Below are 26395 nucleotides of genomic sequence, written 5' to 3'. Positions count from 1 at the left end.
CCCACACTTTACAGTGCTGTACTGTGCAATACTATTTCTAGAGGATCACCTCCTCATTGCATCCATTGAAACAGAGAGCGCTCCCGTCCTTGGCTTTGGGCACCCACCCTTACCGTACCCGCCCGATTTTCAGTACGGCCAAGGTCAGATTTTACCCTAATGATCCATCATGAATCAGTAAATAAGGGGGCTGGTTGGAATATTGTAGTGCCTGCCGTAGCTCTAGAGGCAATTTATCTGACGTCAGTTTAGGAAAAGGTAGTCAATGTACTGTATCCCGTGGTTCGATGGTAAAAGCTGTGATCTCTACAATACAATGCTATTACTGATGACAAAAAGCGTGATGTCAGCATCAGGGACTGCATCGTACACTGCATGGTAGTGGCACGTGCACAACGTGTCAGTGACCCCCCATGATTTAGATCTTCGGTGACATGGAGGGCTCTTTTTCGTCAACCAAAATCTACCCTTCCTTTTGTAGCCACAATTGCTTCCGTCAGCGGTCGCTTATCGTGTTGCTGTCCACAGCTACACGACTTGAACACGATAAGGGAAGGATAAGGGTACACAACGGAAAGTAGAGCTTCCCATATGGGAAGCTCCACTTTTCGTTGCCTACTGAAGCGTACTGCTGTCTTCACAGGCAATAACTGATAAAAACCTCCAGTCGTCCGAACAACACAGTCCAACACCCAGAGCGGAACTAGCCTAGTCAACGTAGCTTGTCGAGATGGAAAAATCCCCCAGCCCGGATGGGCGACATAAAGAAACGCATCTAACCATGATGACGACATGCTTTCTCTCCCCAGCCACTCTACCAGGTCTCGCGAGAATCCTTGGTCCTAGGTGCGTCCAGAACCGGACGGCAGGCGCACGGCATAGACGGTGCCCGAGGACAGGCCCCTCACCGAATCAGGCTATCAGAATGGCGGGCCAGCCCCCGTCCTCGCCACTCGACGTCTCGAGTGAAGACGTTTCGCGCCGAAACGGCCTACCCCCTTTTGCCGCCTCTGTGCAGCCGGTGTCTCAAGAAATGGTCGACCAATGGCTTCGAGACGTCGTGGAAGGTGATGCCACGGTGCGCCTGCGCGCAGTGCTGGGATGCAGGAACCTGTCGCCAGAGAGGGCGGCACCAATTTTGACAAAGGTTTTCGATAGCGGGGAGAAGGAGTTGCAGAACCGCGGCTTCGCGGCACTGTTTCTGGGGTACAAACCGAACGCGAGGAGTTTTCAACTGCTCACCGGTCTTGTCGAGTCGGATAGGGAAATGGATGAAGTGCGCGCAAATGCTGTAGCGGCTTTGGGCTATTTGGGGGACTCAAATGCAGTCCCGCTTTGTTTGTCGCTACTTAGAAACCCGGACACACACTGGAGCACTCGCTCATCTTCAGCTGATGCCATTGGAATTATAGTTGAGAGAAATCCGCAGATAGGCTCCCTTGTGTTTGATGATCTACTGACAGTTTTGAGAGCGGCAAAATCTACGGAACCCGCTCTTGTTGTCGCATGTATTGGAGCATTGGGTGAAGTGCGGGATCCCAGATGCGTGATAGATATTGCCAGCTATCTTGACGCTGCTGACTTCACAGTGGCGCAATGCGTCTGCGAAGCCCTTGGCAAGATTCCCAGTGCGACGTCCGAAAAAGCGTTGGCAAAAGTAGTGGATCAGAAGGAAGCGCACATAAATGTGTTGTGGTCAGCGGAAATTGCCCTCAAGTCTGTCCGCAGGAGTTTGTTATAGTGAACGAATAAGGACAGCGGGTCAATCATCTATAACTATAACGCTCTGTGATACGTTGGAGCTACGCCCTGCTGCAGCTGGTCTGGCTACTTTTTTTGCCCCTTTCCCCGGTCTCTTTCCACGCTTCTGCTGGGCGCGGAGACCATTGCCCTTCTTTGCTATGGGTGACCTCGTCACGGGTCGGTCCCAGGGTGAGGAATCGTCAGACTTCCGGGCACGTTTTGCTGATGAGAGTGCTAAAATGCGAGTTGTCAGAAAACAATCACCTTCGTAAATATCCATGCCCTGAAGGTAAAGTCGAAGTGCCTTTGAAAAGCCTTCTGGTCCCTTACCTTCCTCTTTTCTTGCACGCGAGATTAGTTCATTGTATTTGCGCCTGTCCTCAGGAGAAATTGAATTAATATCGTCCTGAATCGTATGCGCAACAGAGGCCGATGAATTGTGTGTGTTCCCTCGCCTTGATCTGGGGCTCTTTGCCGGCTGCGCTGGTTCTCCAGAGGTTTTTGGTGAATGCCTCATCATATGTCTATTCCGTTTGGTGGTAGGCCCTCTTCTGCTATGTCTTTGAGGGTCATCGTCATCGCCTATGACAAAAATTCCGTCTTGCCCATGTTTTCTGCTTCCATCATCGGATTCTCCTGAGTCTAATACTATAACCCTATCATTGTCAGCAGTTGGGGGTGGCTGCGGAGCAGAAGCTTCACCTCGGGATCTGTTCAAAACTGCACGACACCTCCGGCCGTCCCGTTGGTTCGAGCGTTCCACAGAAGACTGCTGCGAAACCTTGCGCCCGTTGCGACGTGAATCCCGCCTCGACTCTTCAACATTGCTTCCTCCCGCAGAGCGTCTATCTTTCTTTCCTTCTCGCCGTTTCACTGTGTAGCTGGGACCCTGGTTGGTTTCGTTCGATATTTTCTGAGCGGAGCTGGATTTCTGAATTCCGGCCTGCTGGGGTCGTGCAAAGCTAGCAGCTTCTCTGCTTCTTCTCTTTCTCTTCGAATCGCGCTGTCTCTGGTGTTCAAGAGCGCCCGATCTCTTCGCATCCAAGGTAAACCGCCGGTCAGTAGAAACGCGGGGATCGACATCATTTCTTTCTGCATGAGGACGAGCTCCTCGTTTAGTGGGAGTCTGCAGTCCAAACTTCCTCCCCTCTGAAAGGCGTTGTCGCGGTTTTCGTTGAACTGGAACCTCGACACATGAGGACGGTAGAAGGCCTGACGTAAGGAGGCAATCATCATTTTCATGAGATGGACTAGGCAGAGGCTTTGCAGGTTTCATACTGACTTCCTTCCTCCCCTCCGCGCGACGTCGTGCAGGCGGCTTCCGTGAAGCTGATCCTCGTCCCTTGGCATTGGTCACTTCTTGAGGCTTTGTAGCCACCCATGATAAGGCGTCGTAAAAGACCTCCTCCTCCCCGTCACTGTTCTCGATTATGACGGTGTCATCAATGTCAATGCTGGGCGCCGATGTTGCACAGCCAGCACGTTTTCGCCTCTCTGCGCTTGCTGGTCGGGAGCCGTTTGTACAGTATTCTAAGAGCTCGTCGCTGATAAATACATGACCGCGGTTGCGCTTGCGGACAGAGACATGTCTTCCCTCAGAGGTGCGTGGTACAGCATGGGCAGACTCTCTTGGTGTCGTCTGCTCCTGTTTTGGTGGTACCACATTGACGTTCTTCACGGAAGGGAAGTTGTTGCGGCTAGTTCTCGGTTTCTTTGTCATCGTCGCAGCAGCACCGATGCGCAGATGCTCCAGCTCCCGTTCCATCTCCGGTTCTAATCCATACGCACCAATATGATCTTCATTATTAACTTTGAACATAATCCCTTTTTCTCCTGGTCGGCTTTCATTCGCGGCTTCCTTTTTTGCTTTGGCAAGAGCGCCAAGTGGAGTCGAACGGATTATCGGATCCGGAAAAGCCTTGACCACAACGCCGTCGTTAATTCCGTTGTCGCTGTGTATGGGTACTGACGTTCTCTTGTCCTTTGGATTCTTCCCTTCAATAGGTACTACATTCTCGTCGTTGGTAGCTTGCCGCTTCGCTTTCTTTGATGATTTCGGCGTGTACCAAGCCATCTGCCGCTCCCCGTCTCTCGCGAGAATGCGACTGCCATAAATTTTCAAAAAGTCCTCCACGAGTATTCTCGTCGGGGCACTCTTCTTCTTCACCTTGTCATCCGCGCACAGAACAAGTAGCGCGTGTTCCGTCTGTCTATTTGCCAACATTCTCAGCGGCGACACGACATCATTTAGGTCATCCTTCCCGACGGCATCCGACACGACGAGGTCCCACTTGATCGAGTGCGGGTTGTCCGCCATGGCGTCGGAGAGCATCGCGATACCGGGCTTCGTATCTGGGGCCCGCAACGCCTTCTCCGACGCGATAACAAGCCCCGGGAACCTCAGCCCGCCCACGAGTTTCACGGCGTGATTGCGCGGCCCCTTCGCCATGAAGAACTGCGTGACGGTAATGTCCAGGGTATCGTCCAGCACAGGCAAGAGCGCGTTCTGCCACAGCTTGGCCGTGGCGACGGTGCGCGACACGAGGAGCACGGCGCGGGCGCGCCCCTGCGCGCGCAGGACGTTGAGGTAGTGCGCGAAGGCTGTAGCCGCGGAGAGGCGGGTGTAGCCCTGCAGGACGGTGGCGGGGGCCATGTTGCGCAAGGCAGAGACGACGGGCCTAGAGGCGCGGTCGATTTGCTCGAGGGCGAGGTCGAGCTGCGGGCGGAGGCCGCACTCCTCGTCTGTTGGGACGGCGGGGCGGACGGAGTGCGGGAGCTGGATGGGGGGGACCGCGGGGATGGGATGCGTGCCGTCATTGTCGGAGTCGGAGGGGCGGTAGTCCGAGTGCAGCGAGAGGAAGGCGGCGCGCACCTCGGCCGAGCGGACCAGGATTGGTGGCGGGCAGAAGTCGATCTCTGGGGAGGAGGGCGGCGTGGCTGATGGAGTGATGGAGTGCTGTGAGGACGAGGACATGATCGGGGAAGTGAGGGAAACGACAAAGGGTGTCGTGGAATGGGGAGGGTGGGGAGGGGTTCGGGATGGTTATAGGGCGATGGTGCATGAAGAGGGGTGCGGGGCTTGCACCGAAGAGGGCGCCCGTTGGGTGATGGGGGGGTACACAAAGGGTTGGCGGAAGGCGTAATGCGCTGAAGAGGGCGGACCGGCAGCTCCGCTGCTGGCCGTGAGGGGGGCCGGAGAGTGAACGGCTTTCTCGGGGCCTGCCGGTTTCAAAAGGGGCATTTGTCCAAATACAGGGCAGTACGTGTCGAAGTTTTCGAAAAGATGTAAAAAGAGAGATCTTTTCTTCATCATTCCCACACCCACGTTTCTTCGTAACGGAACGCGCCTCTGTCGCGTCAAAACTCAAAACATCATACAGGGTATTATTTTATGATATGCCCACGTGTACGACCTTTTTCCTCTGATAAGGGGTCACCTCATGGCGAGAAAGGTGCGTTTCGTCACGTACAGCTTTTGCTCAGGGGTTTGCTATGCCCAATCTTAAATGTAGAAATGAATCGAGCTCCATTGGGGAGGGCTTTACGAGTTCTTGGGACACCTGCATCCCCGGAGAAAAGTGAACTGCCGCACGCACAACCCAAAGGCTTCGATTGTCCGAGGCCCATCAAACAGCCTGCGCAAAAATGCTCTTTCCATTTACAACGCAACAAGCTTTACAAACACCGCCTGATGCGAAACATCCGTAGCAATCCCGTAAGTATCATACAAATCGCCCACTTCTCCTACCACGTCGACATATCGCCCGCTCTCGCGCCATCCACAAACGCCTTATAGCTCCACTCGGTCTCGAGCTTGAACGGTTCTCCCATGTCCACTCCGTCCTTGGTGACGGTCGCAATCTGCACCCGATCGATCGTGCGCGCGTCGCGATAGAACAAAACCTTCATGATCTGCTCCACCACTTTCTTCCCCTCGGCCACGGTGATATCCTCCCTGTACGCCTTGCGCAGCAGCGGTAACCCAAGATACTCGCCAAACCCAGTTGCGATCACTTCGCTCTCAAAGTGCGTGCCCACCAAGTCCACCAGCCCTAGCACCGGCTTGGCCTCCTCGCCGTCGTCGCCGTTCTGCATCCCTGCAATCACCACGTAATTCCACAACGGATCCATCTTGTTCCTCCGGTTGTACATCACGCGAGCCACGTATTGATGGATGGCCTTCGGCGAGAGTCCGTGCCCATCGTTGAAACAGTAGTCCCGGTTCGTCTCCTTGTCCACCATGGTAGTGAGCTGCTGGAAGTCCGAGAGGTCCCCGCCCGCGCCCACGACGCACATGTCCGTCGCTTTGTGCAGACGTGAAATTTTTCGGAAGCGAGCCATCGAGCCGTACGACGCCAGCGTGTCAGCTCCGATCACGACACCGTCGACGCACCGCATCGCGATCACGGACGACCCCGTGACCATCGGGCGCTGCGTGTGCCGGATCGGCTCGCCCGAGGCTGAGGACTGCACGTTGGCATCGCGCTCGAAGCGCCCGGAGCCGCTCGTCAACTTGAATCCCGACATGGTGACAGTCTTCTCAGCGGCCTCGCTACTTGGATGCGATGAGATGCGTTCCAGCCAAGAAGTGGGGAACAAGGCGAGCAATTCCCGGAAGACTACTGTGCCTTCCAGCTCGCCAAGCATAGCTTCACACGTGTACACCGTTCTCCGAGTCGCATTGTGGCCACGATGAGATCACTAATCCAATTATTCGCCAAAATCTAGCGGTATTCCTTGCCAATATATACGCCACGTGTCCACGAATCGGCGCACAATGCTCCCACCCATCATACCGGCATCCCATCTCCTGGGAAAGGCGCTCTCAGCATCGTCCCCGACCATCTCCGCGCTCCCGTCATCTGCACCCGATCCCGCCCCACCCTCGACGCAGCAACGATGACACTCGCGCAAGTTTCGCGTCTCACGATGCGTCGCACGCTCGGCGCGCCGCGCCCAATGCAGGCGGCGCCCCGCCGCGGACTAGCGACGCAGGAACCGCAGGTTTCATGGGCCGAGTACCGGGCGGGCGATAAGACGTTTGCCGAATGGGTAGACGCCAACCGCCATATTGTCGCGGGGTCCCTATTCGGATTTTACGTTGGTCTGGCCGTGTGGAAGCTTCGCCCCACGGGGAAGAAGGCCGACGAGCCCGAGGCCCCGGCGAAAGAAGCGGCCGAAGCGCCGGCAAAGTGAGTGGGAGGAGGTGGTGTTGGCTATCGCGCGGGTTGATGATCGTGGGAGAGGAGGCCGTGCAGAGATGAGTTTAGGGATGGGGAAAGGAAGCGTAGGAGACATTATGGTAAACGATCGGATGATGGATCGATTTTGTTGGACGAAAGCGCCGTTTGCTTGCTAGAGGCGATAACATTAGCCGCAATGCGTGGATGCGATGGGGGACGCAGAATTTAACTGAGTCGCTCGACCCGATTGCATTCTGCAGAGTTTTGTTAAAAACAAGACTAGAGCGAGTACGCGAGCGTCCTCTGGATACGTCAATTAGGAAGGTGAGGACCTGCATGAGCGAGATCTATGCATCCTGTCGCGATCTCTGTCAAGTGCGCGGTCCCAGTGTGAAAGAAGTGAAAAGGGGTAGTGACATTGAATCTACTGCGTATCCAACCCTAGTCTGCAGCAGACCTGCGTGGAGAAAAGTCGAGCGGCGGGGCAAGTCATAACAAGCGTGACACAACTCTAGTGTGAGGGGAGCCCGGGCACCTATACCAACCAGGGCGTGCCCATCTGCACACGGAAAGTGCTGTTCAGTGACCACTCTCCAGGACCCCAGACGACGTTGATGGTCGCCCGAAAATTCCCGCGCGAGGGAGATACTCCGTTGCAGAGCGTCACAGTTGCAAAAAGCATTTTGAAGCAAAATAGATAGAAAATGGCGCCCACGTGTACTATGCAATGAAGCAATGGCAGCCGCTCGCCCACTTGAGATGACCTCGTTCGCCTTCGCAGGGCAATCACAACCAATCAGCGCGCGTTCTATCGCTCAGGGTTGCCTTACTTCCGTTCTTCCCCTCTCTGTCGCCTGTGCCTTCACCTGGTGCATCCTTTTCTTCAGTTCTCCTCTTTGTGTTCGTTTTCCATTTACCCTCTCCTTTCTCCCCGACTCTGCTACATCCCTAACCCTTCACAAAAACATGGCTTTTGTCTCGTCCCCTTTGTTGTCTGTGACTCGCACGCGGTCGCAAAAAACATGCGCGCTCTCCCACCGCGCCATGCGAATGTCCACCACGCCACCCCCCTCTTCCGAAAAGCCTGTGTCATCGGCGAACTCTTCCTCAGCGAGTGACTATGACCTGGATTCAGGCTACGAGCTCGATACAGAAGCTTTGAAAGAGAAGGCCATGGGTGTGGTCTCGGACGTCGGAACCCGCCCGTTCTTCTACGGTAAAATCGCCGGCTACGCCCTTGGAGGGCTTGTCACGATCACCATCTTGCGCGCCATTGTATCTGCAGTCGATTCTCTTCCCATCGTGCCAGGTGCCTTGGAGTTGGTCGGCCTCGGTTATACTTCCTGGTTTGTGTGGAGATACGTGCTCTTTAAGGATAGCAGAGAGGAATTGCTGGAAGAAATTGAAGACTTTTTAGGCAGAGCAAAACCAAGCGAGTAGAACGCACAGATTGTAAATCGTACAGACGTGCCCTATTTTCCTGTCCTTCCTTCTTCCCGAGCGCGAATCTTGTGTTTTGGATTCATCCATTTCCAAACATTTTTCGAGACCAGCCCTTGTATTCTTTTTCACCGCTTCGGAAACAGTCTGAAACTGCACCTTATACACCCAAGTGGGTTACAGCTGCATCTGTTGTGGCCTGCAATTTGGCTCCATCCAAATCACGGAGATGACTATTTTTAATGCGTTTGCAGTGCGCTCTAACCCAATTCACATCAGTGAGCCTCAACACTGCTTGGGACCAACACACACAAACAAATCGGGCACCTGCCCACGTTCGAAATCCATTGGAACTCCTTTCCTCTCTCTTCAAAAGGATCAAAATCCTTCACCAGCGCCTTACTGTCACAAGCGTAGCAAACCCGGGGGACGACATCAGTGCAAGGCAATGCGGTCAGCACGCATCGCTCGAAGCAATCGTTCATAGAGCACCGAAATACATTCGGGTTCTGTGCATCTGATTTAAGAGCTACGTCCGAGTCCGGTCCACAAACAATGCACGGTAAAGGCATCGATGCCTTGCGCGGAAAAAGGGCCGCTCTCACAAGGCGAATTCGTTCCAAGGTTGCAGCTGCGTCCCAGAACAATTCGTGATCGCATTTCGCAACATAGTGGCACATGCTCTCGAGGGCCCGAATCTCATCGAGACTGAGAGCGTTCACAGGCGTCTTGCTTTGTAAAAAGGAAGCCATGCATGAGTCATAGTGAATACATCGCACATTCTTTGAAATCTCTCCATGTTGCAGAGTCATCAATCCGCCGTCGTCCTCACCAGCTCCGCTCACACGAATAATGACCCGTGAAAGGCATGCTATTACTCTCACGTAGTGATAGAATCTTTCCTGAGACAGGTTCGGTATCGATCTGCCTCTGAGGTGCCCTAGCATATTGCGAAACCTCTGACGCAGGGCTGCGAGCACGATACTTGCATGGGCACCCTGCAATTGCTGCAAGAATAACTCAACCTCCCACATGACAATAGCCTCACCGACAAACCTCCGAGTAGTCGCGCGCGCTTCCACGCTGCCCAGAATCTGCTGCGCGGCTTCCGACGTCCCTTCCAAGGCGGGTTTTATGTACATACTCAACAAAGATCTCCGTGCCCCTGCGCAGTACTTACGCTTGGCATCTTCGTTGTGGTCGTTCACCTCGATTCCAAACCGAGTCACCGTCGTCATGGCAGCAACTCCGAAACCCAGCGGAGTCCTCTGCATAGCCATGATGGGCTCCGAGGGTGGACCGGAATGCAAGATACCGCAATGCACCACATGAAGAGGTTCTTTCGCTTCGCCTTGGTCCCACTGCTCGACGACCCACCTGCAAATCTTTCCATCTAGAGACGATGACAGAAACGAATTATCGACCACAACCGCTACGGACGAGACAAGACCATCATGGGCATCGGCGATCTGGTGAACATCTGGGATGGCCCACGGGTTAAAACCAGTCGTCTCAGGCAGGACATTAGTCCAATCCAACACCGTTACAGCGTTCCCAGAAGCAACCGCCAAGCGCAGCTGACCATATGACAGGCAGGGGCTCCACGACAGTGACGAGACTGTTCCAAACAGCAGCGAAGGTTCACTCTTCCACAGGGCTTTGCTCGTCAATATGGAAAGACCGCCCGAAAACTCCTCGAACCAGAGCCCGTACACCATGAGCTCTCCAAACGCACCACCGACAGCAACAAGTGTCATAGACTTGCCTCCGTATTCCACATCCTCTAGACAGGCTAAGCTAGCGCTCCAACCGCTATGCAGGCTCAGCACCGGCCCCTGCTCGCCGTCAGCTCTCTCCCAGCCTCCGAAAGAAAATACAAACGTGCCATCTTTGCGTCCTAGAATCACAAATTCTGAGGTCCCCGCTTGCTCAGATGGGCGACCTTCAGGGCCCCGGAACACTCGAGTGAGGGACACGCAGCGCACCTGATTCTGTGGTATGTGCCCTTTCTTCTCCTTAGAAACTGTTCTACCACTCGTAGGAGGCCTGCACAGCCCGCTAAGCCCACTCTCCTCCTGCACCAGCCCCCAATCGCCTTCGACAGCATTGCTATCATCTTTTCTTTCTTCAGCTTCCTTCCGCTGGGTCTTACCTTTTGGCGCAGGGCGGGTGTTCCCAACTGCATCCGGGAACACCCTCCTATACTGCCAGGTCGCGAACACTCCTCCCCACGTCCCTTCCCCTGCGTATCTGGGCACTGTCGCAAAGCAGTTGCCTTCTCCATTGACGACGAACAAAACGGCGCCAGCGGCCGAGGTGGCCCAAGCCAAAAATGATATTTCGCCGTTGTACAGCGTGGTGTCCCTTCGGACACCCCCCGGCTTTGTGTACTCTGGCTCGAAGGCAACCTGGTGTCCCACGGCTGGGGCTCGGATTCCTTGGGCCACGCGGGCGTCGGTGTCGAGAAGCGCGTACTCGAGTGGCATATGTTCGACGCGGGTCTCCATCTGCAATGGGACAAGGCGCGAAATGAGACTGGGTGTGAGCACGGTGACGGTGCATGAAAGGCCGATGGCAATGCGCCCGTCGTCGGCAATGGAGAGCGTTTCCGCTCGATTGGAGGAAGGATAGAGACGGCGCGAGAGGTGATCCGGCCAGGCCTCGATGACGGGAGGCGGGGGGGTGTGGCGGTAGACTGGCATGAGTGGATGCTGTTGGAAGCTTGCAGGCACTGCAAGGGGGAGGGGGGGGTATGGGCGTTACATGTGGGGGTGTTTGGTGGTGCGAACGGCCTTGCACGCGCGAAGGGGGAGGTCTCCTCGTCTCGTGTGAAGGTAAACATTAGCTACAGTGTAGCGGACCCGTATGCTTCATCTTGGTGCCCAAAAATGACACGTGTACCGAGCGAAGGCCAACATCGCAAGAGGGTCTGCCCTCTTTCTCCGGTCTCCGATGGCAACATCTGCCGCTTCATCCCTCTCAACTATGGCTCCGTCTTGTACGGGACGCCCGGGGCACCTCTAATTGAAGTGCGGTGCATCCCCTCGCCCCGCGATGTCAATCCGACGTCTCCCTACCCCCACCTCCACGCTCCTTCACTCGTCTCAAATCGTGCCCTCCTTCGAATCGGCCGTCACATCCGTCGCGCAAAATTCTCTTCAGCACGGCGCCCGCACCGTCTGCATAACCATCTCACCTGAGGCCCTGCGCTTCAAGGTGCTGGATGACGGCCGCGGATTCTCTCCCCAAGACTGGCCGCTCGCGCTGCAGCCCGGCTGCACGTCTCTGCGACGCGGCCGCGGCCAGTCGCTGGCTTCGCTGACCGCCGTTGCCTCACTCGAGTTGCACAACTACACGGGGGGATTCCGAGCCGTCAAGCTGCTTAGGGGAGGGAAGATTCTTGACGAGGGGAACTCACGTGAGGGAGAGGTCCCGGCGCATCCGGATTTGGAGAAGGACGGGGTGCTTGTGGATGTGTGGGAGCTGTTTTATAACGTGCCTGTGAGGCGCAGGGCGGAGACTGGAAGACACCCGAACTTAGCGTCGGAGGCCACGAGGGAGAGAGTTGTCGCGTTGTCGCTAGCGAATCCGCGTGTGGCGGTGACTCTGCAAGGGGGCAACAGTTTGGTGTTGTACGAGGGGGGAGGAGGGAAAGAGCTCTCGGAGGAGCTGATACAGGCAGCGTTCGGCGTGGAAGGGAACATGGAATGGAACCGCATTCAGGGCAGGGAGAAGCTGTGGTTCGATGGGTTCGTTGGAAAGCGGGGGTACGGTAGCTCGGATATTTGTCTAGTTAGCGTGGATGGAGTTCCTATGAATGGAAAGGGGTGGATTCATCGCCTCATTCAACGTATCTGGAAAGGTTTTGTGGCTCTGAGAAGGGCTGATACGGGTGCAGCGAATCTCAGATACGCTGCCTATGTTGTGAATTGCAAGAGCGCGAGCAAAGGCTCGGGCTGCGACGCGGCGCATCCAATCTATTCGAACAATGCGCCACCTTCGCCAGAGGCTGAGAACGAGGTCGCCATGGCGGTCAGAGGCGCGTTGCAAACTGTAGACCTACCTCAGCTAATGGCTAGACACTCCTACGTTGATCCGGAACAGATTTCTAGGCTAGCGTCGGGAAGGAAGCGCAAATCTTCCAGAATAGAGAGCCGCTTTGCTGATGCCCTTGTTTGCAAGCGGCCGAGAAAGAGACCGTCGTCAGCTTGGGCGTCAGCAGAGAATCAGGTAGTACTGCGTCGACCGTTGTCGGCGGCGTCCGGCATTCTCGCGGCTTCCCACCACGCCAAGCGACAACGACAACAAAGCTCGAGGTTGTGCATTGGCCGTCCCTCATCAGCACAGGAGGTTGAGGTCGCGTGCAAAAAGGTTGTGCACGGGTGGTCCAATCCAGTTTACCGAAATAAGGCTTCCGCATCAAGGATAGCGTCTTCAGGATGTGAGTTTAAGAGCAATACTCATTTCATGTTTATGAAACGCGGAGTTCTTGTTCAGCGAAATAGTATTCCGAAACTACGGATTGTTGGTCAAGTTGATCGCAAATTCATCGTAGTTGTTGACCACAAATCTGTCATGTATGCAGTCGATCAGCATGCAGCCTCGGAAAGATATTTATATGAGACGCTGCTGAAGGACGTATCACCACGCAAAATAAGATCTGTCATTCTGCGCCCCCCGAAGCGCGTACCGCTTTCGCACAAGCAACGGGCGACTTGCTTGCGTCATTCGACAGTGCTTCTGTCCTGGGGATGGCAAGTGCGAATCGCGGGCTGTGGGTCTGCCGAGATCTTAGGCGCTCCCTTAATCGAAAGAGTGAATACTTTTCTCGACAACGAGGAGCAACTGCTTATCTATTTAGACAGTCTTGCAATGGGGGTAGTCGAGAACACGACCCCGCGACCTTTTCTTAACGCGGTAGCTAGTGCGGCTTGCCATTCCGCAGTCCGCTTTGGGGATGCGCTGACCTTAGAGCAATGCAGGTCTCTCGTTTTGTCGCTTTCTGAATGTGATTCACCCTTTTTGTGTGCACATGGGCGGCCGTCAATAGTTCCTCTTGCCGTCTTTGATGTCGTGTAGAATGTTCAGTATTCAAAGCATGGTGCAAACACATTCGAACTCTAACGCAGACCAGTATGAAAATCGGTCTCGCTACTTTGCTCTGTTTATGAGACTATCTTCTGCTCGGTTGTACGCATCTTCACGCTATTGCTGCAAAGCCAGTCTCGACGATACCTAGCGAAACACAGCGAAATTGATTACTGCCTTCTGACATATCGAAAGACAGGATTATGTAGTGAAGAATAGACCAGGCAATAAAAGCTTTCGACACTGTCCTTGAACTGTTGTCGGTCCAGTTTTAACGATGAAAGAGTAGATGTCACAGTCGTTTATACGGTCCCTTGCGACTCCCGTTTTTTTATTTTTGGAAGCAAATAGTTGCTTATTGCCATAGAATAACGGCAGGTGTTGTTATCATCTCTCACGACTTTAACAACGTGAACTAGAGGGAAAGCAATTCAAATTTACTTAAGGCCTTGCAGTTTGCACGAGCTTTCCATTTAATCCTGGTCCATGCACTTAGGAGGTTCCTCACTCTCCAGTGTAACAGGCACGCATACAATACCGAGTTCTACTTTCGCTGGAGGAGTCCAAAGCCTTCTCATATCCCAAACTCTGGAGATATAAGTGAGAAGAGTGAGACTGCTGAGGCTCTGGTGGCACGTTGCCAAAGCGTTGAAAATCGGTGTTTGAAACGAAAGGAGTCAAATCCTGCCACACGTACTTCATTGCGCCCACTTTTTAAAGATGTAGAGCAAGTTCGCACCGTATTCTATTCCCAAACAGCAATGCTAGTTCTTGCTCCGTGCGTGCCAGGAGAGTTTTCCAACCGCCGTTTGTTCTTCGTTCAACTTGGGGCTGTTGGTCAGAGGACTAATTATGGCAGTGATTTCGATGAGCTGGAGAAGGCCATTGATACGAGGCGGTGCGCCGCCGAAAGATTGCTTAAAGTGCCTGTGCTGATGGTTCATAGTTGGCAATAAGAACTTCTAGCAGAGGTTCTCCGAAGGAGCTGCAGTATCAATTTTTTCTTTTTTCGGGCTTATCAATTTCCCCAGCGCGCGTCGATTTATTTCAAACTCGCGCAGTTGTGTGAAATGGGGGAGGCCGTGCAGCCTCCTAAAGTGCAGGACCAAATTTGCTCCTTCAGGCTCTGACCCATTCAGCTGTTACCTCGAGAAGGTTTGTTCGCAGATTTATTGTCTCCAATGAAGCGGAAGAGGAGCGCCGACCAGTTTTTGTTCCGCCCAAGTGAAGAAGTGAAGAGTCTCCCCGTCCGTCAAAAAACGAACCGAATTTTGTCGGAGTTGGCCGGGAATGATGTCCTCATTGTCATCGGCGAGACCGGTTCAGGAAAGACGACGCAGATTCCGCAAATAATAGTTGAGTCAGATTCGTCCGCCTCTGTTGTCGTGACGCAGCCACGCCGAGTTGCTGCAATTACGGTCGCGACCCGAGTGGCCGAGGAGCGAAATGTTGAGCTTGGCATGCAGGTTGGCTATGCAGTTCGCTTTGCGGACAAATCACGGCGTGGGTTAACGAACATACGGTACGTCACCGATGGCGTGTTGCTCAGGGAGGCGCTCGCGGAGGGCTCGATCGGACTCAAGAAGCGCTACTCGCATGTTATTATCGATGAGGTGCACGAGCGGGCCATGAACACCGACATTCTATTGGGTGTGATCAAAGAGACGTTGCTAGCTGAATCTGCGAAGAATGCGAAGCCGCAGACCGGCTTTGCGGCGAAAAATGAGATGTTTGCAAGAATGATTCGGAGTAAGCTTGCTTTCAAGGTTGTGATCATGTCGGCGACTACAAACGCGGACAAGATTGCAGAATTCTTTCGAAACAAATCGTCGCTGAGAGTCTCGGTCCTGAAAATTGCTGGGCGGACGCATGACGTTCAAGTCATGTACTCGTGCAGCCCGGTTCCGGACTACATTGACGGCTCTGTCGATACGGTTATACAAATTCATAGTGGTCAGCCCATGAATGGAGATATCTTGGTGTTTTTACCCGGACAGGAAGAGATTCTGTCGGCTATAGCAATTACGAAGGAACGCCTAAAGAGACACAAGTCGGGTAAATCCAGCAAGGAGCCAAACAGAGAGTTGAGAGTTTGTTCTCTCTTCGCATCATTATCTTCGGACGACCAATTGCAGGCCATTGAGCCACTACCGGAGGAGCTGCGACCGGGTGTACGCAAAGTGATATTTGCAACGAACATTGCTGAAACAAGTATTACCATTCCTAACATTGTGTACGTCGTTGACAGCGGCGTTGTCAAAGTCAGGAAAATGATGCAAGATGAGGGCTTGTTTGCAGACGTACTCGCAGTACAACCAGTCTCGAAAGCCCAGGCTGACCAGCGCAAAGGTCGGGCGGGGCGGACAGCACCTGGGTTCCTTTTTCGTCTCTACGTTGAAAAGGAATATAACGGAATGGAGGACTATCCTCAGCCAGAAGTACTCCGAACTGACGCCTCGGCTTCGGTGCTCCAGATTGTCTCTCTTTGCAAGGCATTTGCGAAAAGCCGATCGGCTACACAGACAGAGAAAATCAAGAAACTGAAACCGGGTGCCGAGGTCACACGTTTTCCTTTACTTGATAGGATTCCGCAGCCATTTATGATCAGTGCTGTGGAAAATCTCATTCTTCTCGGCGCAGTAGACAAGTCTCTGAAGCTGACAAATGCTGGGGTATTGATGTCACGCTTACCAGTCCCACCGATGTTGGCGCGCTGTCTTCTTGAATCTCTTCGAGTTGGGTGCGTCGAGTCCATGATCGGTGTAGCTGCTGTTTTGAGCGTGGAAGGGGCCATATTGATGTCTCCAACTGCAAAACGCGACAAAGCTAAAGCGGCACATAGGCGTTTCTTGAGCATCTACGGAGACCATCTGACGTTATTGAATGTTTTGAATGCTTTTTTACCTCTGGATGGAGCTGCTAGACGAAAAGAGTTTTGTCGAGACCATTTTCTGAATTATCGCACGCTGGTATCAGCCGAGAGCATTCGAGTCCAACTCAGTCACATCCTAGATCTGGGCGCCATGGTCTCATGGGGCCTATCTAATCCCCTTTCTGCCTCCCTTGCAGCGGACATTGAACATGCTGGCATAGAGGAGCTCGTGAGGCGGTGTCTGGTTGCAGGATTTTTTCGGCAAACTGCAAAAAAAAGTCGTGAGAGCGGAACTTACATACCAATGGGACTCGGCAGTGCAGCTAGTGACTCAGATGAGTTGGCTGTGAGGCGACTGGATATCCACCCCAGTTCATCCCTCAGAGCCCTCAGATCACGGAGAAATCCACCGTTTGTGATCTACGACGAGTACGTGGTTACCACGAAACGGTACCTCCGCACAGTCGTCAGCTTTGAATCCGCTTGGCTATCACAACACTGCAGCTACTTCAGATAGGTGATTTAACACTCTGGAACGGCGACAATTCACAGACTTCCGTGTTGCTTGTAAACATAATGGCCACGTCATGGCTGCAGACAATGCATTTCATTCCAAACGCGCAAGTCCTGGACAGTTGTGGCCAACAAGTGCGGCGAAATTTTAAGAAATATGAATAGTGGAGCACTGCCGAGCGTTGTTGCTGGAAGCGATGCGAGGATGAGCTGGACGAGTCACCGAGTTGAGGACGGTCGAAATGATTTTGACAATTTTCACACGAGGGACCAAGACCGGCAGGATTTGATCCAAAACCTGCGAACCTCGCATGACTCAGCAATATGTCGTTTGCGGCCCCACAAAAGACTCTCAAAATCCAGGAAATTCCCTCCCAAACTTATATCACTAGTGTTCAGTGCGGATCCTTCGTGCAGATGTAGGCAGGCCGTCTCGTGAAAATTCGACTCTTATTATCGGTAAGGAACCTCTCGACACTGGCTGTGGAAAACATGACATTAGCATCAACGGTTTTTGTGGCTCGTCATGGGGAACGAATAGATCATGTCGATCGCAGTTGGCGTGATACTGCTGAGAATCCATACGACGCCTTTCTCACAGAAACTGGTATCCGTCAAGCAAGGGCTCTGGGGGAAAAGCTAGCTGGGACTGGGCTCACACATATATTTGCAAGCCCTTTCTATCGCACCGTGCAGACCGCTAATGAAGTGGCAAAACTGACTGGACTCCCAATAAAGGTTGAGGCTGGCATCTGTGAGTTTCTGAATCCGGAATGGTTTGAGGCTATGCCAAGACTGCAACCACTTGGACAACTGAAGAAGAGCTTCCCACTAGTGGATATTTCTTATACTTCCCTTGTTGAACCTAACTATCCGGAAACGAGGGATATTCTCATCGAACGAGCAGGAAGGACGGCACGCCTTCTTTCAGAGAAATTTTCTGGAGCAATTTTGCTTGTGGGCCACGGCATATCATGTGAATTTACCGTTCGCGGAATCACACAAGCTGGGCCGATCCCGTACATCTCATACTGTTCACTTCAGACATGCAAGCGCAAGGAAACAGAAACTGCTAGCTACTACATTGACGGGTCATGTGAGCCTGACATCAGCTTCATGGAGGGCGATATCAAACCGCTCATCAAACGTAGAAGCTACAAATGAAGGGCTTTCCAGTGCGGAAGGCAACCATAACATTTTGAGTTTTTCTCAGAGTCGAGGCGTGTACAGACAGGGGGAAGATGAGTTCCATCCGACCGCCCTACTTGCTTGTTTTGTAACCAACGCTTCCGGGTTCTGAGCTAGTGCTCGAACGTGTTGCGTTTTTATCGAATGGCTACTGTTGTAGACGTTTTAAGTCAGGAGGAACTATATGCGTATGTCTTGTACCGTATTTTGATAGTGGAAGAGTAAACGAGCAACGCCTGAGTTATTCATTGCATCCTGTAACATGCCCAATGCACTTTTGTGTCTTCCCTTCGATCGCAGGGATTTGCGAATCTCTTCTACAGTGGTACGAAACCAGGTCTGTGTTGAAGGCGTGCGGGACCTTGCGATCTTCCAGCTACAGGGATCCGACCAATCCATCCATGAAAGTACTGAATCAAGTCCGTGCTGATGCCTCGGGGGACCCTCATCGTGGCGCTCTGTTTGGTTTCTTCCCTAAAACTGGATTGTAAAAGGGGTTCGCAGTGGGTAAACGTCTCGGACTACATCATGTGTAGGCGGGGGAGACAAACGCTCTTCCTTCTAGGTGACTCTTATGTCGTACTGATTTTTTGCCTTTTTCATCAGTCCCTTTTCACCGCCATTCTGTTTTTTTGATATTTGCAAAAAGAGTCCTTGGGTTAGTCCTCACTTCTTAAGTTTAAAACCACCGTCATCCTGGTTGCAACCGAGCGAGTAAATGGTTGTAAGCGCTGGGCCGTCAACAACTACATGAATCTGGCGGTGATGGAGAAGAATTCGAAAGCCGTCTGCCCGGAGTTGCGCGCCTTTTCAGACTGCGTTGATGTCGCGGAAGCCGGCCATGAACAATTGCACAAACACGGACGCTTATCACTTTTCGAAAGCCGTGTGCTGCCGAGCGGAAGGGGAAGAATTGCGTACGTCGGGGGTTCTGTAAGCGCCCTGAGTTTCCATCCATGGGCGAAAGGTATTTGCGCAGTTGCCGCGCACCGCAGCGACCAGCCAACTCACAGAATTCTGAAGTGCTATGCAGGCTCTGGGCATATTCAACTCTGGAGATTTGCTGAAAATGACACGAGGTGTCTTGGCCTCGTTGAACATAACGGTGAGTGCGTTTGGGACTTAAAATGGAGGCCAGAGCAGTCGCAGAGGGATGGGAGCACAGGGTGGGAGGGCACGTTAGCTGCCGCTCTTGGTGATGGGACGGTCCTTGTGAGCAAAATCGATTCGTTTACGAAGGTTTCACATGGTGCAGAGAAAGACGCTATCAAGACACTCTATCCCACATCGACGCTGTTACGTGTCAACAAGAGTATCGCGAGTCGAAGCCCCGTGAGAGTTGTCGAGTGGTCGAAGGAAGGCAATCTCCTAGTTGTAGGGTGTGCAGATGGAAGCATTGAGGTCTATGATGCCACATCCGTTGACCGAACATGGCCGAGGTGGTCTATTCCCGGCCATGAGTCTGTGGTGGTCGATCTTCGATGGCTGTCTGAAACACATTTGTGCAGCTTGGGTCTGTCGTGCGTGCTTCGTTTGCGCGATATACGCGACCCCGTCTCCACTTTGGAACAGAACATGGAAGGGCTCAGTGGGAGCATGAGCATGGATGCCCCGGAACCGAACGTCGCTATCATCGGCGGTGACTACGGATATCTACGAGTAGTGCGTCTCAGCGGTGTGGATGGTATGATGCCGCAGCGTTCCGTCAAGCGAGTGCGACTGCAGAGCGGATCATTTCGGGACATGTGCTCTGTTCCAATATCTGGGCAAGAAGCAGACTCCTGTTCTCAGACATTGTTCTATACAGGGGGAGCTGACGGTATGCTGCACGAATGCAAGTTCCCGCGGCCTATCTGGACATCTGCCAACGAATGCGAGATTGGGAAAACGCAAGTAGGAGAGAGACTACGATGGACTCAGACCACTGAGATCAAAGAAGGAGGCGAAGAAATAAGGACCCTACGATTACAGCTGCGGAATAGCCTAGCTTCTGGCGGACAAGAGTTGAGCCATGGTTCTCTACTTGACACGGAAAACGGGGGCTTGGGTGGCACCTTGGTGGATACTCTGCTGCAGGAAACTTCTACTTCGTCAGCTTCCCGCAAGCCGAAACGATCACGAACGGTTGGTCGAGAAGGATTAGCAGATGCATATTCCCGTTTCGGCGCACAGTACAAGGAGCTGGCCGGAGTAACTCGCACAAGTTTATCCGTCCCCAGTGACATTCTGGCTGTGGGTATATCCGGAGGACTTGTGACTTGGGTGCCGTTGTCGCTGGACGCTCACAAGAGGGACGCACGCATCCGGCACGCATACCAACAAACCCCTACGAGTAGTAGCGCCACCAAACCACCACGGAAAAGGGGACGACCGCGAAAGATACCCACAGTGCTGTTGCAATCGGCTGGAATGTCGAGCATGAACATGTCCGACACAGCATCAGCGAGTCGGGCGCTAGGCACTGCAGAATCAGAATCTCCAGTGGTGCGTACTCTGCCAGAGAAAACCTCTCCGACAAGCACTACGCGAATACCGACCCCACCTGCAAGTTACTCGACAGACGCGGCAGGATTGGTCGCGGGGCCATCACGCGAGACTTCTCCTCTAAAACCGAGCTCTCCAAAACGCAGACGCAGCAGCCCCAGAACTGCTCAAGTGGCTACTGAACCAAGGAGAAAGCGTGGACGGGCGAAGAAGGGCTCAGACGAAGCTGATCTTAAATCCTCAGACAGCGCGAATAAGACGCATATGGGCCAGTCTGATAGTCTCTCAAATGAGGGAGTCACGATGGGCGAGGAGATAGGAACTGCTAACGACATGGGAAAGAACGTGCACGCTACAGATAGGGGAGACGACACGGAAATGGAAAGCAAGCCAGAAAAAGTCATCCAAGGAACCGTCCGGAACGCCAAAGACAAGCCCATCACAGACAAGGCCGTCGAGCAGCAGGTCATGTCCAAGGATGACAAACCCCCCGGTTTAGGAGCACTGGGTCCCGCTGAAGTCAGAAGGACATCCGTGAGCGCGAAAGAGCATCTGCAAGTGGAAGCACAAAACGGAAAAGAAGCCGCTGACGAAGACACGGAGGCTTTGCATCTTAACGACGAGTCTATCCAAGCGCAGAACGCGAGCGGGAAAGCTACAATGTCAAAGGCATCTACAAAACGCGCGCGAGCCGAGGCGCAGGCACTGGGCGTCGCCACCAGACGTTCACCTCGCACACGTCGCCAGGAAATCTCAAGCACTCCTGCTAGACGCGGGGGCAGCCTTGACGCGGCGCCCAACACTAAACCGAACCTCTCCGAGGAGAATGCAACCGCGCCTCCGCGTGCAGCAGACACACGCGTAGGAGCAGGAGAGGTGCTGGGCAAAAATGCGCGGGAAGAGACCGGGAAGGCGGCGATTCCGAAAACGACAGTTGCAAATTCGAATCGCGCCAGGGGTCGCATCAAAGTCGCGAAAATTGGCGAGACCGCCCGCAGCCGCTCGCCACTCAACCGTCCAGCCCTACCGTTGCACGCAGCCGCCAAAACCGCACCCCACGCCGGCGACAGCGCTGTCGACCACGACATGCAGATCGCGCATTCAAGCCCGCCGCAGCACGCGACGCCGTGGCCAGACGTTGGCAAGATGCTGCCGCCGCCCATCACAGGCCAGACACCGGTCACGCAAGGCAGCAAACTGGCAGTGGGCGCGGCTGGGGAGCAAAAGCAGAAGAGGGTCGGACAGGAGAACGGGGCTGCAACAAACGACACAGTCGCCCAAAAAGACGACGAGTCCTCCATGCCTACCGCCACGGCATCTCCCGATGGCAAGCTAGACCCCTCCGAGACAACGCAGAAGGGCCCTTCCTCACTGGTTCCCACTGGAGACAGAATACCTGCCGCGACGATCTCCAAGTCGACAAAGGAAGACGCGGCCACCGAACCAGCCAGGAAGCGGCAGCGGAGCGACTCCGTGCCCGTGCAGGACGCGCACGTGCAACCTCTGCAACCGGGCGACTATCCCGGCGCGTCACACCCCTGCCGCTGCCGCGTGCGCGTCCGGGCGCAAAGGGCGGAGCAAGCGGTGCGTCTGCGGGTGCGGGCGCCCTCGGGCGACACGCCGCCGCGGCGGAGCGCGCGGACGCGGACGCGGCGGGCAGCGCTAGACGAGGACGTCGGGCCGCCGCGCGGAAGGCGCGCACCGCGCAAGAGGTCGGTCAAGCTCATGCTGCGCATTGCAGAGCCCGTCGCGCTAACAGACTCCGAAGGCGAGGCGGAGCCGGTGACACGGGTGCCTGTGCGGTTGCGCGTGCGCGAAGGGGGGGCCGTGCGCAGGGCCATGTCGCGCGAAGAGGAGTGGGGAGAACCGGACGTCAAGGAGAGCGCGGCGCGGCGAGGACCGCCGGTAGAGGGGATCGACGAAGAGGCCGCCAACAGTGCGGCGATGGGGGACGGTGGGCGCGGAGTGGGAAGGAAAGGTGTACTGGGCGAGGTGAATGGGTATGGTGAGGAGATGGGGGTGGAAGAGCTTGAACTTGACGGGTCGTCAGGGTCGCGCACCAGGCGGGTGCGCAAGCCATCATGGAAGCTCGCGTGAACCATGGTATGCAAGTAAAGTTTTGTAAAGCTGTCACCGATTGCCAGACACATCTGCCATACAATGCAAACAACAACTATCTCCCGCGTCTTGCATCCGAACGACCAAATCGCTTCACAGGTCTCATCGCGCGACAGGGATAGTCTGCACTCTCATCAGATGAAGAAAACGGGCTCCCAAAACGCCAAATTTGCCCTCGTTTCATCTCATTTGCGCCCATCTCCGCACATCCCGCAACAATCTCTCCGCCCATACACCTCACCATCATCGGCGCGCATCCGCGGGCCGTAGCCTCACAATGCGCGGCTTTATCCCCCCCTTAACGTTTTCAGCGCGCCCCTCGCGGTCGGCGCTTGTCTGCAGGTCGCCGCCCCCACTGCGGCAGTCGGCGCGGCGCGCACGGTGGGTGCTTTGCGACGCGGGCGCGCCGTCGCCCTCGCTGGCGCACCGCCTCGCGTCGGCTTTCATCGACGCGTGCTCGCCTGGGCGCAAGCCGTACGCCACTGCGCTGCGTGAGTTTTGCGACACCGCCCTCGCCGCGTACCGCGAGGGCTACTCGCTGCAGGCCCTCCAGATGGAGCTCGCCACGTCGGGCGCGTCCGCTCAGGCCCTGCGCGCACTGCAGAGCGACGAGGTCGAGCTGCGCGCGGTATGGCTCAGCCTGGTGTATAAGACGCTGCGGGTTTTGGGATACCCGGCTAAGAGAAGCGTTGAGGCAGAAGGCAAGGATGGTATGGATGAGTTTGTTGGCAATATTGTCAATGCCGTCAGGATGGGGTATGATATCAAGAGGATTCAGTTGGAGCAGAGCTTGAGCCAGAGGGATAAGCCCCGGACGACGTTGGAGAGCGCAATACTCGGGCAGAGCACTCGGCTCGTGGTGACAACGATTTCGGCCGCGAATGAGGACATGCAGGGGAGGCAGGGGGAGAGTGGTGGAACCCCGGCGATTGAATAGATTTTCTCTAAGGGATGTGGACGACGGGGTTGGAGGAGGTGGGGTGTTGGGGGACCGGGGGCGGGGGTTTATTAGTGGCGCATCTGGTGGGAAGGGGCCAGGCTGGCCATGGGCTTGACTGCTATGCTTCAGCAGTCGTCGACCGCTGCAGTTGATTACGCCTTCCAGCCACAACATTAAACTCGATGCTCGACAATACGCTGCGAGCTTACTACGCTCCCATCTTGTCCAAAGCTGCGCCTCATCACGACGCGCGTCGCCTCGTCGACGAGCCATCCGACTTGCACGTGCACGCCATCTCCCTCGAGTACCGCGACGTCGATGCCGTTTGGCAGGAACAGATGCTTGCTCGGGACACTCTGTGGCGCTGCCCTGTCCACGATCTGTTCGTCGCCCGCGCTGACCGCCTTCCAGCTCCCGGCGAGCGCACTCGGATGCGACGGATCATCCGAGACCCACCCTTTCACAAAGCCGGAACTCCCCTCGATGTTGGCCCCGTCGCAGTACACACAGCTCCACTTTTCCACCACAGCCCGCAACGAGTCGACCAGTTCCCGCTTCTCAAAATCGAATTTCAGTTTGACGTGCAGAGCATTTCGCACGTCCTCGCGCGGGTCGTGCAGGCACATTTCGGCCATCGGCCATTTGTCAAGCAACGATTCCCTCTTGATGCAGACTTTCTCAGGGCCCGTGGCGAAGGACCCGTCCGGAAAAACATGCGCACCTGCTTCTGCGGCGATATCAAGCTGTTGAAAGTCTTCCTCCAAATCCACGTGGTCTGCAAACAGGCTTACGGAAGGGAGCACGCGGAAAAACTTTCTGTAAAGCTTGGTGCCGCGAACGATGACGGAGTGAGTAGACTCGAAGCCAAGAGGGACGATGCCCCATTCAACGAACTGGTCCGGAATGTAGTAATCTGGGACAGCTTCTGGTGCACCTGTTCCGGAGTCGAAGTTTCCCTCATATCCATCCCACTCTCCGCGGATCTTCTCAGCAAATGATTCGAGTATGCTATTGTCGTGAGGTTCATTGGCGCGCACCAGATGTGCTCGGATGGATTGGGGACATTGACGCTGCACAGCGCGAGGCCGTCGTTGCAGGGTTGTGGAGGTGCGACAAAACAGCGACGGTCGAGCGAGCGGAAGATGGCTCAGGGAGCCTGCGAATGCTAGTGTCGACATGGGGAAGACGCAGACCTGGGTGCTGGAATGAAACGAAGCAGCGTTGTTGTGGTCTCGCATCATCTGGGGACAGGAGCACGTAAGAGGAACCGTCGATGGTTAGTGCCAGTCCTCGAATTTCTCTGGCGGTAAGAGATCAGTTACTGAGCAGGAATGCTCCCAAGTTCACGACGAGATTTGGAAAACACATCGCTGTCGCACCATCAGCCATTGGTCATAAACGGGGAAAAATCTTGCGGTGCTCCTTTTGCGAAACCCAAACGGGCCTCCTCGGATGGAGATATTTTTCCAAATCAGCCCCCACTTCTCCAGGGAGCGCCAAGTCCTGCACCTGCGAGACACGAAGACATCGGTCCAAGTTAACTGCGTACCACTGTCCTGCAACTCCCCCACGGAACACCTGCAAATAATGCCCACCTTGAGTCGCCTTTAGAGAATGACACGGCACCAGAACGTGACAAGGAAATGGCGACAGTGTACAGCACTGACCAGTGCTACTGCTCAGGGGCTGTTGCCCCAGCAGTTGTTGGCGGCGGCGTCGTCTTCCCAGCAGAAGGATCAGTCGAGGGAAACGAACCATACGACTCATTCCACGTCGCATACCCCTCCAGATCCCTATTCGAAACAGACGCACGCACCATCCTGACGGCGATCTCAAAGTCCCTCTTGGCGACCGGCCGCACCTTGTCAACATCGACACTCCCAATGGATTCCCCGAGCTCTCTTACAGGCCCCAGAGCAGCCTCTGCGCAAACAGCGTAGATATCCGACCCGGAATACCCAGCCGTCAACTGAGCCACGCCTCGGACATCGGTTTCGTTGAGGGAGTTTGTTTGCTTTTGCAATAGGCGCCCAACTAGCGACGAACGCGCCTCGGTATCGGGTAAAGGAATGTAAAGTCGCTTCACCAAACGGCGTCGCGCGGCCTCGTCTAGCTCTTGCGGGCGATTAGTTGCGCCAACGACGAGCACACGGTCTTCGCGAGATGTCCCCGCACCGTCCATTTGAACAAGGAACTCGGTCTTGACACGACGAGTAGATTCTTGCTCTCCGTCCGTCCGCTGTGTCAAGAGACTGTCAATCTCATCAATGAAGACGACACTCGGCTACACGCAATGACAAAGGAAAGGGGGGAAACTGTTAGTCGCCAAAACAAAACAAAAAGTATTTCCTCCGCTCGCAAATCATAGCGGTGTTCATCAGTATCAACGTACCTGAAACTCCCTGGCGACAGCAAACAAAGCGCGGACCATCTTCTCGCCCTCCCCCACCCACTTACTCATCAAGCTACTGGCGGAAATGTTGAAGAACTTTGCACCAGACTTGCTTGCGATGGCCCTTCCAATAAGCGTTTTACCAGTGCCGGGCGGGCCGAACAGCAGCAAACCCTTCGGCGGTCCCCTCAAGCCAGTGAAGATATCCGGTCTCTGCATGGGCCAAACCACGGCCTCCATGACACACCTCTTCGCAAAGTGCAGGCCTGCAATATCGTCCCAATCGACGCCCGGCGAGCGGTCGAGCATCTCGTTCATGATCATCTCGACCAGCTTGGGCTCGACGTTGGGAATGTCCGGCGCGTCGGTCTCCGGCGGCGGCGGCGGCGGCGGCGGCGGCTCCCTCGCGGCGCGCGGCGCGGCTCCCAGGCGCG

At 54.8% G+C, this 26395-nt stretch overlaps 12 protein-coding genes; 7 read left to right on the top strand and 5 right to left on the bottom strand.

Annotated features, from left to right (window-relative positions):
• The first annotated feature begins 730 nt into the window (after positions 1-730).
• CHC_T00005814001 (hypothetical protein) lies at positions 731-2090 on the top strand. XM_005717412.1 is given in 2 exon segments: positions 731-1741; positions 1742-2090. 1 exon segment carries the CDS (start codon positions 731-733, stop codon positions 1739-1741), a length of 1011 nt encoding a protein of 336 aa, XP_005717469.1. The 3' UTR covers positions 1742-2090.
• A 1445-nt stretch (positions 2091-3535) lies between these two features.
• On the top strand, positions 3536-3712 carry CHC_T00005813001 (hypothetical protein). Its single transcript, XM_005717411.1, has one exon. It carries the CDS (start codon positions 3536-3538, stop codon positions 3710-3712), a length of 177 nt encoding a protein of 58 aa, XP_005717468.1.
• Positions 3713-5205: 1493 nt separating this feature from the next.
• On the bottom strand, positions 5206-5370 carry CHC_T00005812001 (hypothetical protein). Its single transcript, XM_005717410.1, has one exon. It carries the CDS (start codon positions 5368-5370, stop codon positions 5206-5208), a length of 165 nt encoding a protein of 54 aa, XP_005717467.1.
• A 4-nt stretch (positions 5371-5374) lies between these two features.
• Positions 5375-6390, bottom strand: CHC_T00005811001 (hypothetical protein). XM_005717409.1 is given in 2 exon segments: positions 5375-5487; positions 5488-6390. The coding sequence occupies 1 exon segment, from the start codon at positions 6388-6390 to the stop codon at positions 5488-5490; it is 903 nt and encodes a 300-aa protein (XP_005717466.1). The 3' UTR covers positions 5375-5487.
• Positions 6391-6642: 252 nt separating this feature from the next.
• On the top strand, positions 6643-7084 carry CHC_T00005810001 (hypothetical protein). XM_005717408.1 is given in 2 exon segments: positions 6643-6939; positions 6940-7084. The coding sequence occupies 1 exon segment, from the start codon at positions 6643-6645 to the stop codon at positions 6937-6939; it is 297 nt and encodes a 98-aa protein (XP_005717465.1). The 3' UTR covers positions 6940-7084.
• Positions 7085-7131: 47 nt separating this feature from the next.
• Positions 7132-10084, bottom strand: CHC_T00005809001 (hypothetical protein). XM_005717407.1 is given in 2 exon segments: positions 7132-8641; positions 8642-10084. 1 exon segment carries the CDS (start codon positions 10082-10084, stop codon positions 8642-8644), a length of 1443 nt encoding a protein of 480 aa, XP_005717464.1. The 3' UTR covers positions 7132-8641.
• A 1336-nt stretch (positions 10085-11420) lies between these two features.
• Positions 11421-13445, top strand: CHC_T00010134001 (DNA mismatch repair protein MutL). The gene has a single exon (XM_005717406.1). The coding sequence runs from the start codon at positions 11421-11423 to the stop codon at positions 13443-13445; it is 2025 nt and encodes a 674-aa protein (XP_005717463.1).
• A 1190-nt stretch (positions 13446-14635) lies between these two features.
• CHC_T00010114001 (Similarity to pre-mRNA-splicing factor ATP-dependent RNA helicase PRP43) lies at positions 14636-16843 on the top strand. Its single transcript, XM_005717405.1, has one exon. It carries the CDS (start codon positions 14636-14638, stop codon positions 16841-16843), a length of 2208 nt encoding a protein of 735 aa, XP_005717462.1.
• Positions 16844-17331: 488 nt separating this feature from the next.
• On the top strand, positions 17332-18280 carry CHC_T00005806001 (hypothetical protein). XM_005717404.1 is given in 2 exon segments: positions 17332-18003; positions 18004-18280. 1 exon segment carries the CDS (start codon positions 17332-17334, stop codon positions 18001-18003), a length of 672 nt encoding a protein of 223 aa, XP_005717461.1. The 3' UTR covers positions 18004-18280.
• A 497-nt stretch (positions 18281-18777) lies between these two features.
• On the top strand, positions 18778-22608 carry CHC_T00005805001 (hypothetical protein). Its single transcript, XM_005717403.1, has one exon. It carries the CDS (start codon positions 18778-18780, stop codon positions 22606-22608), a length of 3831 nt encoding a protein of 1276 aa, XP_005717460.1.
• A 1134-nt stretch (positions 22609-23742) lies between these two features.
• CHC_T00005804001 (hypothetical protein) lies at positions 23743-24810 on the bottom strand. The gene has a single exon (XM_005717402.1). It carries the CDS (start codon positions 24808-24810, stop codon positions 23743-23745), a length of 1068 nt encoding a protein of 355 aa, XP_005717459.1.
• A 431-nt stretch (positions 24811-25241) lies between these two features.
• Positions 25242-26270, bottom strand: CHC_T00005803001 (hypothetical protein). Its single transcript, XM_005717401.1, has 3 exons — positions 25962-26270; positions 25528-25853; positions 25242-25410 (listed from the first exon to the last, which is right to left on the bottom strand). Exons 1-3 carry the CDS (start codon positions 26268-26270, stop codon positions 25242-25244), a joined length of 804 nt encoding a protein of 267 aa, XP_005717458.1.
• Positions 26271-26395: the final 125 nt, after the last annotated feature.

This window comes from Chondrus crispus, genomic scaffold, assembly GCF_000350225.1.
Source record: "Chondrus crispus Stackhouse genomic scaffold, scaffold_314, whole genome shotgun sequence".
Lineage (NCBI taxonomy): Eukaryota > Rhodophyta > Florideophyceae > Gigartinales > Gigartinaceae > Chondrus > Chondrus crispus.
The sequence above is the reverse complement of the archived record's forward strand: the minus strand, read 5'-3'. Positions and strand labels throughout refer to the sequence as shown.

Bases quoted from the DNA above. Each gene is read 5' to 3' on its own strand.
- CHC_T00005814001 (XM_005717412.1), top strand. From the start codon at position 731: ATGGAAAAATCCCCCAGCCCGGATGGGCGACATAAAGAAACGCATCTA.
- CHC_T00005813001 (XM_005717411.1), top strand. From the start codon at position 3,536: ATGATCTTCATTATTAACTTTGAACATAATCCCTTTTTCTCCTGGTCG.
- CHC_T00005812001 (XM_005717410.1), bottom strand. From the start codon at position 5,370: ATGGGCCTCGGACAATCGAAGCCTTTGGGTTGTGCGTGCGGCAGTTCA.
- CHC_T00005811001 (XM_005717409.1), bottom strand. From the start codon at position 6,390: ATGCTTGGCGAGCTGGAAGGCACAGTAGTCTTCCGGGAATTGCTCGCC.
- CHC_T00005810001 (XM_005717408.1), top strand. From the start codon at position 6,643: ATGACACTCGCGCAAGTTTCGCGTCTCACGATGCGTCGCACGCTCGGC.
- CHC_T00005809001 (XM_005717407.1), bottom strand. From the start codon at position 10,084: ATGGTGTACGGGCTCTGGTTCGAGGAGTTTTCGGGCGGTCTTTCCATA.
- CHC_T00010134001 (XM_005717406.1), top strand. From the start codon at position 11,421: ATGTCAATCCGACGTCTCCCTACCCCCACCTCCACGCTCCTTCACTCG.
- CHC_T00010114001 (XM_005717405.1), top strand. From the start codon at position 14,636: ATGAAGCGGAAGAGGAGCGCCGACCAGTTTTTGTTCCGCCCAAGTGAA.
- CHC_T00005806001 (XM_005717404.1), top strand. From the start codon at position 17,332: ATGACATTAGCATCAACGGTTTTTGTGGCTCGTCATGGGGAACGAATA.
- CHC_T00005805001 (XM_005717403.1), top strand. From the start codon at position 18,778: ATGAATCTGGCGGTGATGGAGAAGAATTCGAAAGCCGTCTGCCCGGAG.
- CHC_T00005804001 (XM_005717402.1), bottom strand. From the start codon at position 24,810: ATGATGCGAGACCACAACAACGCTGCTTCGTTTCATTCCAGCACCCAG.
- CHC_T00005803001 (XM_005717401.1), bottom strand. From the start codon at position 26,270: ATGCTCGACCGCTCGCCGGGCGTCGATTGGGACGATATTGCAGGCCTG. The intron at 25,854-25,961 runs GTACGTTGATAC...CATTGCGTGTAG, and splicing joins CTGTCGCCAGGGAGTTTCAG to CCGAGTGTCGTCTTCATTGA. The intron at 25,411-25,527 runs GTATTCCGGGTC...GGTCGCCAAGAG, and splicing joins GTGGCTCAGTTGACGGCTGG to GGACTTTGAGATCGCCGTCA.